General features: G+C 31.9%; 1 protein-coding gene across 6 annotated transcripts in view; it reads right to left on the bottom strand.

Moving 5' to 3' along the window:
• Positions 1–2,668: 2,668 nt before the first annotated feature.
• C1H18orf54 (chromosome 1 C18orf54 homolog) overlaps positions 2,669–9,278 on the bottom strand; it is a 36,004-nt gene continuing 29,394 nt past the window's right edge. For all 6 annotated transcript variants that reach the window (XM_074279388.1, XM_074279390.1, XM_074279391.1 and 3 more), the window contains one exon: positions 2,669–2,890. In XM_074279388.1, the coding sequence (XP_074135489.1) occupies positions 2,773–2,890 (118 nt within the window). In that variant the 3' untranslated portion in view covers positions 2,669–2,772. The remainder of the gene's footprint in view (positions 2,891–9,278) is intronic.

Below are 9,278 nucleotides of genomic sequence, written 5' to 3'. Positions count from 1 at the left end.
TTACTTTTCTGCTTTCAAAAAACAAAAGAAGTAGCAGAGCTCAATGATGCAGAATGGAAATGGCACCTTGCCTTTCTGACGGATGTAACAGAGCTACTCAACAATTTCAATATGCAACGTCAGGGAAAGGGGAAGCTCATCTGTGATATGCAATCACATGTCAAAGCCTTTGAAATAAAATTAGGCCTCCTCATCAAACAAGGAAGGAGGAAAACTTCTGCCATCTCCCATAACTCAAAATCTGTTAGCAGAAAAACTACTGATTGCATTCCCAAGCAAAACATGTGTGGATTCATTGGAAAAATTGCAAAAGGAGTTCCAATTTAGATTTAAAGAGCTTCACCTCGATGAACAGGACATACAGCTTTTCTGTAACCCATTTTCTATTGACATTGAAAATGTGATACAATTTACCAAATGGAACTGGCTGAACTGTAGAATTGTGACTCTCTGAAAGACGCATTCAAGTCAATCAGCCTTCATAATTTCTATGCATCTCTTCCCTCTGAGACATATTCTCATCTCAGGAACCATGCACTCAAAATGGCAACCATCTTTGGCAGCTTATATTTGTGAACAGACTTTTTCTAGAATGAAACATTTGAAATCTCCAACCAGATATCAAGACTAACGGATACACACTTGCATCATTTGTTATGACTAGCAGTGACAAATATGGAACCAGACATTGACCATCTCATCAGCCAAAAGCAGGCTCATAGTTCTCATTGAAATACTGGTAAGTTTGTTGATTTAATTTTACTTCATTTTAAATATTGTATTTGTTCCTGTTTTGTTTCTTCACTTCAAAATGAGATATATGTAGTGTGCATAGGAATTTGTTCATAATTTTTGTTTTTACTATAGTCTGGCTCTCCAACAGTTTGAGGGACAGTGAACTAGCCCCCTATTTAAAAAGTTTGAGGACCACTGATACAAAGGATGTTTCAAAGTCTGGGAGCAATTTTAAGATAACAAAATTGAAACTGCACTAAGACTTTGGGGATGCCTTATATTTCACAACTTTGGCTGGAAGAGAATTCTTAAATACAGAGATGATAAAAAAAAGATAATCTGGACAATTTTGATTACATAAAATCAAAAGAGTTGTGACCCCCAAAAAAGGCAGAGAACAATTGAGTAAAGTTTATAGCAAATTTACCTGATAAATGTCAAATATCCAACATATGTAAGGAATTAATCTAGTAAGTCTTCAAGTCTTACTATTTTGCATTGACATTTTATAGATATTAAGTTTAATCTTTTACTTTACCTTATTGTTCAGAATTTTTACTCTGATGTTTCCAGACTTCATATTCCCTTGTTTTCAATCATTTTGATAACATTTATTTTTTAAAGTTTCTAACTTAAATCCTTGAAGGATAGTCTAGCAAACCAGCCACCAGTCTTAAGTAGAAACCACTTACTGACATTAAATATTACAAAAAGATAATTCTGTGAGACTAAATCCACACAGAATTTTTATTATAAATGTAATAACCAGTTACAAAAACAATCATAAATAAAGGATAAAATCTTACATAAACTTTTAGTACTTAAGATAGGATTAAATAAATTCTATAACTTAATATTTACTCATCATCTAGTATGGGTCAGAAACTGAGGATACAAATAGAAGCAATAAGGTAATCTATACTTTCAATGTTTATCAAACAAAAAAAATAACAAAATGCTTTTTTGCTTAGCATCCCTTTATAGACAGTTGAGAGTGAAGTAGATAGATCTGGACTTGCAGTCAGGAAGACCCGAGTTTAAATCCAGACTTGTTTATTCAAACAAGTAATTTAACCTGTTTAACTTCAATTTCCTCAATTGTAAAATGGGGATAATAGCACTTACTTTCCTAGGTTGTTGAGACAATCAAATGAGCTATTAGTACCTCTTAGGTACTAGATAGATAGATAGATAGATAGATAGATAGATAGATAGATAGATAGATAGATAGATAGATAAATATACTTTTGCCCTTTCCCCTTTCCCTTCCAGAAACTTTTGCCCTTTCTCCTTTCCCTTCCAGATAGTAAATATTTGAACAGTTCTGATTTTTTTGATCTCATTGTATCACTTTGTACACATATTTCTATATTTTCTGGTATGCTTCACATTGTATTACTTGGTATAGATGTTTCTGTATTTCCTATTGTGATTTACATTTATAGTTTTACACTATTGTAATAAACCATTATATTAACATCTTAATTTTATTAAGCCATCTCCACTTGTAAGACATTCTTTTTCTAAATTTTTACTATAGAAAATACCCCTACTTTGAGAGGGGTATTTGCATTAGGGACTATTTAAAGTGTAAAACCTATCTCAAAAAGTGCCTCCTCCTTTCCAATGCTTACTCCAAGGGAGGGACATGGGCCTCTCAGGAGAATGTCCTATAAACTTTTGCTTTGCTCCTAGAGATCTCTCCACCTTTTTATTAAATGGTGACCATTCACCATTCTGAGCCACACAGTACTAAAATAAAGAAATAGGTTATAGGGAAAAAAAATTCATTGAAATCTTGAAGGAAAGGACAGAAATTATTCATCTAATGTGACTTAAAACATTTACTAGGCTGAAAACATATAGGTGGGGCTTTTTCATACATCTCCAATTCTATTATTTGAGTATATAATGAAATTAAGGTGCAAAACAATGTCACTTAAAAATTTTTATTTTAAGGGAACAGGATGATTTACAGTAATTATCTTTGAAATAACAAAAAAATTTAGCCCATTTATGAACATTTACAAAGAAATCTCAATTTTTGTTTGTTAGATAGTTTTTAAAATCTTCATTCTTCTGTGATTGTATTAAGTTCGATTTACCACGGGTATCCTCAACTAGTTCTCTCAGGCGGGACAAATGGTGCAAAGCCCTTTTTGAAAAACAACAATAATAATACATAGTAAATATTAAGTGCATAAAGGAAAAAGATAATATAATTCTTATATAAAATAAAATAATAACTTTAAGAGTTATAATATATATTACATAATATACATTGTATTATATATTATATTATATTATAATGTTAATATAATAAAATAAAATAATAAAAAATAATAAGTTAGACTATTCAATTTTGAATATATTTTTCAAAAGAATTTATCTTAGTTTCTTTAAGTATTGTGAATAATTCTAGGAACATAAGTATTTTATTTTTATAGCATAAATATCCTACTATTTAAAAGTATGCTTTTGTATAAGTTTATGCAAATATAACTCTTTGGTGTGAAACAATGTACAAATACAGTAACCTCTTGACCTTACCTGCTGCCTCTCTAGGAAGAGAAATAATGTGAATCCCTTCTCCACTTAGCAAGAATATTCTGAATTTAATTGAGATTTAAGAAAATGAAAAATACTGTGCACTCCCCAAAAGAAAGTTATTATAGAAAAATGATAAATGTTTAAGTAGATATTCTCATTGAACCTCTTACTTTTCTAGGCCTCTATTTTTTCATCTGAATGCAAGGTAGCATACATTCAATTATATGAAAATACATCCTATTTTCTATGGCATTTATATGATGCTTACTCTATCAATTATTATTATCACCATGTCCCTAATGTGTATAGCTCATAGGTCTCTAGGACATTCTCTCAATGACAATTTCTTCTGTTATTTCATTACTTGGCTTACAAACTTCTCTTTCCCAAAACCTACCATCATCATCATTGATTTCAGTATTCAATATTGAATCCCGTTTTAAAACTAGTTTCATAATTCGTTACTTCACCTCCCATGGCCTCCATCTTTACTATATTTCATCTGCACAAAATGGAAATGCCTCAAGATCACCCAGAACTATTCCACTCCTCCTCCTATTTATTTTCATAATATTTTACCTTCATACATATATATATATATATTTATGAATATCTTCCTTTCTCCCACCTCCCACACACTGATAACTCAATTAATTTAGGGATTAGGTTGGTTTTCATTACATATGAAGCACTGTGATAAGATCTGGGGATAAACATTTTTTTTTAAGTGAACCAGGCTTTTCCTTCAAGTGACTTCCATTTTTATTTGAGGAAACAACACATATAAGGAAATGGTGACCAAGGAAGGGAGTTTTGATTTGAACAGTCTCAGAAATGGTAATAAAGTCACAGCACAACCAATTATCCTTTCCAGAAATAATGACAGTACTATTTTGATAAGATGTTTGTGTAGATGGATATAAGGCATGCTCTGGACCTGGCTAGATAAAAAGAGTGAGTTGAGTTCACTCACCAATAAAGGCATTACAGACTCAGGGAGAATAATTGACATTGAGGGATAAATCCAGAAAAATAGATAATAAAAAGTAAACAAAAACTTGAAAAATCAAGATTATTTGGAATTATTTTGTAGAGACAAATAGTTTGAAACACCTCCATATCTACTTAAGATTTTCATTATAGCACAGAATAAGTGATAATAATAATAATAATGACCTGAATCATCAAGAAAAGGATCAAATATGTTATCTATACTATCAGTATGGCAAACATCTATATAATAAAGTTTTTTGAAATTTGTTTTATAAATGAAAAGTAATTAGAATTTTTAAAAAATATTTCAATATTTATAGAGGCAGTTTAGTTTAGTGGATAGAACATTGGTCTCAAAGTCAGAACTACTTGAGTTCACAGTATCTCAACAAAAATTGTCTTTGTGACCCGTGGCTTAACTTCTTAGTTCCTTAGAACTATAAAATGCAGAGAAGATACCAACCTGCACCATAGAGGGAATTTTGTCACTCTGGCATTCCCTATACAAATCTAATCCCATGTATAATTTCTCCTACTTAAATCATTACATATGGATACTTATTTGGAAAATTAGATTTTATGTTTAGGATAACGGATTGATCTATTCCTGAAAAGGGAAAGTGAATGGAGGTACAGATTATAATATGTGTTTAAGATCTCTCTGGGGAGAAAAAAAAAACCACAAAACAATAAAAGGCTCAAGAAGCCCTTAGAAATGTTTCATATCTTCAACAAGGTTATTTTAACAACTGTTTTTCTTTCTTATCCCTTGACTTTTAAAGGTACATTGGAAGAAAATATTTATGATTTAGTGATAAATAAAATGGTAGTAAGAAAAAATATAGAATATCATGTATGATGATGCACACCTGTAATCTTCGCTATTGAGGGAAGCTGAGGCTGGTAGTTTTCTTGAGTTCCTTACTCTGGGTTATAATTAGACTAACACTGATTAGGTGACTAAAAAAGTCAAGCATTAATATGATAAGTCCCAGTGAAAAGGGAATCCCTAGGCTGCTTAGGAAGAGGCAGATTGTTCCCTATCAAATACAGATCAGCTGCACAACAAGCCCATAAGTGGCTATTGCACTTCTAGTTTGAGCAAAATAGATAGACCCAGTCTTCTTTGATTGCTCCTCTCCCCAAACCCCATGATAGATAGATATGGATGACTATAGGGTTAAGGTAGTATATCTACTCATCTTAAATCACTTTTATTTCTCAAACTTTCTCTTCTTGGAATCCACAATATTAGAATGGAAAAAAAATGATTCTAATTCACATTTTGGGTGATATTTAGGTTCTACTTTGGTACTACCCTCATTTATTCAAAACTTATTTAATAAATTATTTCTAGCAATCAAAAAATAAGCATTTATTAAGTGCCTGTCATTGAATGTATTAGGCATGCTACTGTGCTAAGTGTTAGGAATATAAAGACAAAAATTGAACAATTCCAACCCTAAAGGAGCTCAAATTCTATCAAGCAGGAGAAACAGTATGTCTCCATTTCTCATCAAGCTGCACTTTAGACTTCTCCATCATGTCCTTGAAACCTCTTCATTCTGGAAAATCATATCAACCTTAGAATTCACTTTGGAAATATGTTCTGGTAGCCGCCTTCTGATTGGATAACTTCTCTTAGAATTTCTATCTAAGGAGGATACCCAGGTTAGACATTTCTTTATTTCTAACCAGGATGTACTCCAAACTTTCCCATCATGTCCCTCTGCTTGGCACTATCCTACCCACCTCCCCTTTTATGTGTTGACTTCTCCCATTAAAATGTAAGCTCTTTGAGCACAGGAACTATTTTTCCTTTTGCTTGTATTTGTATTCACAGCGCTTAGCACATTACTTGGCAAAAAGTACTTAATATATGCTTGTTGATGAACATGTAATTATCACAATATATATACAATAAATATGTATATATATATGTTGTATTTAACATATACTTTAACTATTTAACATGTATGGGACTACCTGCATTCTAGGGGAGGGATTGGGAGGGAAGGAGGGGAAAAGTTGGATCAGAAGGTTTTGCAAGGGTCAATGTTGAAAAATTACACTTGCATATGTTTTGTAAATAAAAAGCTCTCTCTCTCTCTCTCTCTCTCTCTCTCTCTCTCTATATATATATATATATATATATATATATATATACACACAAAACAAATATATCCACATTTATATGCATATAAGTATATATTGCATAAGGTATTCCAAAGATCACTGTTTTAAGCTATTAAACTTTAAATATTTTTGTATGTTGTTTATGTAAAAATAGAGGGCAATTTTGGGAGAAAAGGCACTGGAAGCCTGAAAGCGGCATCTGAGCTGAGTTTTATTATGTATAATGAATTCCCTTTGTTATCTCAGAAATCTTCATTATCATTGAGACCATCAGAGATTATTTAAAAGGGAAAAAGGAGGACTTATAACATTTGTTTAGTACAATAAGTACCAAAATAGAATCTAGAAATATTTCTTCTTTTCTTTTGCCATGCCGTTGTTAACAGAAAACTGCTTTAAGTAAGGTCATGAATTTGATGGAGATGATTTGTAAGTGACTGAAAGATTAGACACACACATAGACACACACATTTCCCTTTTCAGTTTCAGGTTTGTTGTTTCAGAATCCACGAGACTACGAATGACCAGAAAACTGCTAGAACCCCATTGCACCTCTTCACAGGATGAGATGGAATGAAATGTCTGTCTGTACTATTATCCCAGGGAAGGCAGGAGAGAGAAAGTAGGGATCTACTATCCAATTCCTTCTTTCCACTCAGTGTCTACTTTATCTCCCTTAGATTATTTTAATGGCCTCTTAATTGATCTGTCTTCAATCCAATCCATCCTCCAGAAATGCCAAATGACTTTTTTTATTCAATAAACTCCAAGTCTCTCTGATCACTAGGAAAAAGTATAAATTTTTCTGTTTATTTTTTTTAAACATTCACAACCTGGCTCCAGACTATCTTTTCAGCCTGGTTCTATATCACTTTCCTTTTCACACACTACATTTCCAACAGATTTGGCTGTTCTTCACATACCTTTTCACTGAACATCCTTCATACCTGGTTTGCAGACTTTTCTTTCCCCTCTCCCTCACACTATCTTTCCTTCCCTTCATAAATATCACTTTCTGCATAAAGCTTTTACTGATTCTCCCAATTGCTTATGTCTTCTCTTCAGAATTTCCATTTATTTATTTGTTCTTTATCTCTTTATATATTCTCTGCATATACTTATTTATGCATTTGTTGTTTCCCTCATTAGAATATAAGAATCCTTATATAGAATATAAGACTATAAGGTCCTTCAAAATGGAGATTGTTTCCACTGATTGTATTAGTATTGTTAGCCCTGTAGTCTAGCCTGGAACATATTAGGTACCTAATAAAATACTTGGTGATTGATTGACAAATCTCTAAGTCTATAAATTAGATGACTTGCTGCATTAAAGAAGGGAATTTCCATACAGATGAAATCATAGATCTGTGTCCAAAAAAATCACTACACCAAAAAGTCATGCTGGTTTTTCAAATCATGAAATACTACTGACAGGGCAAGAACAAACTACTTTTATCATGGGAAAAATCAATGTTAATGTTCAATAATTTGTGAGCCTGCTATAGTAGAAAAGTACTGTATATACATTTGTGTCTAGGTATAATTTGTAAAAGGAATCATGTACCTGCCTTGAAAATCTCTATAGGTACATTTATGAGGGTTGCATTTGTATTTGCTTTACCTCTGCTTAAATGAGTCTCAAATAGTATTTGAAAATTTCAATCTGCTAGCTAAGCACAATGAGAAAACAAATCGTCAGTGTTCACTTAGTCTTGCTTGACAAAATCCCTTTGCTATTCAAAGAAACTAAAAGCTAAATGAACACTCTGTATATTTAGCTTGAGACAGTTAATAAACAAAAGCTAAGACTAATCAAGGTCTTTACAATATAATTACATAATTGTATGTAAAGGCAAAACAACAGTCACCACTTAAGAAAAGAATCTAGAATCTTGTGGCAATCCTTTGGTTCAGTACATATTTTAGGGATAAGTAGATTATGAAAACCTAAGGCTTGTTCAAAGTTCTCAAAGAAAATCCTGTTAAATCATCAATTAAAGAAAGACAAGTGGCCAAACAGATTCAAATATACAAGAAAGGCTTCTTGAAAATATTCAACAATGTTACACCTAGGAACTTTACATGTTTTTTTTCCTAATATTAAACCAGCCCTGCATTCCTGGTATGAATCCTACTTGATCATAGTGTATTATCCTGGGGATGATTTTCTGAAGTCTTTTTGCTAATATCTTATTTAAGATTTTAGCATCAATATTCATTAAGGAAATTGGTCTATAATTTTCTTTCTCAGTTTTCGATCGACCTGGTTTAGGTATCAATACCATGTCTGTGTCATAAAAGGAGTTTGGTAGGACTCCTTCATTCCCTATTTTTTCAAATAGTTTATATAGCATTGGGGCTAATTGTTCTTTAAATGTTTGGTAGAATTCACATGTAAATCCATCTGGTCCAGGGGATTTTTTCCTGGGGAGTTGATTAATAGCTTGTTCTATTTCTTTTTCTGAAATGGGACTATTTAAGCAATTTATTTCCTCTGTTAATCTAGGGAGCCTATATTTTTGGAGGAAGTCATCCATTTCACTTAAGTTATCAAATTTATTGGCATAAAGTTGGGCAAAGTAACTCCTTATTATTTCTCTAATTTCCTCTTCATTGGTAGAAAGATCCCCCTTTTCATTTGTAAGACTAACAATTTGATTTTCCTCTTTCTTTTTTCTGATCAGATTTACCAAAGGTTTATCTATTTTATTGGCTTTTTCATAAAACCAACTCTTGGTTTTATTTATTAATTCAATAGTTTTTTTACTTTCAATATTATTGATTTCTCCTTTTAATTTTTGTATTTCAAGTTTAATTTTTGGTTGGGGGTTACTTTACATGTTTTTTAAGGCAAAGGAATA

The sequence above is a fragment of the Sminthopsis crassicaudata genome, chromosome 1 (genome assembly GCF_048593235.1).
Source record: "Sminthopsis crassicaudata isolate SCR6 chromosome 1, ASM4859323v1, whole genome shotgun sequence".
Taxonomy (NCBI): domain Eukaryota; kingdom Metazoa; phylum Chordata; class Mammalia; order Dasyuromorphia; family Dasyuridae; genus Sminthopsis; species Sminthopsis crassicaudata.
Note: the sequence above shows the minus strand (reverse complement) of the source record. Positions and strands in the feature narration are given on the sequence as shown.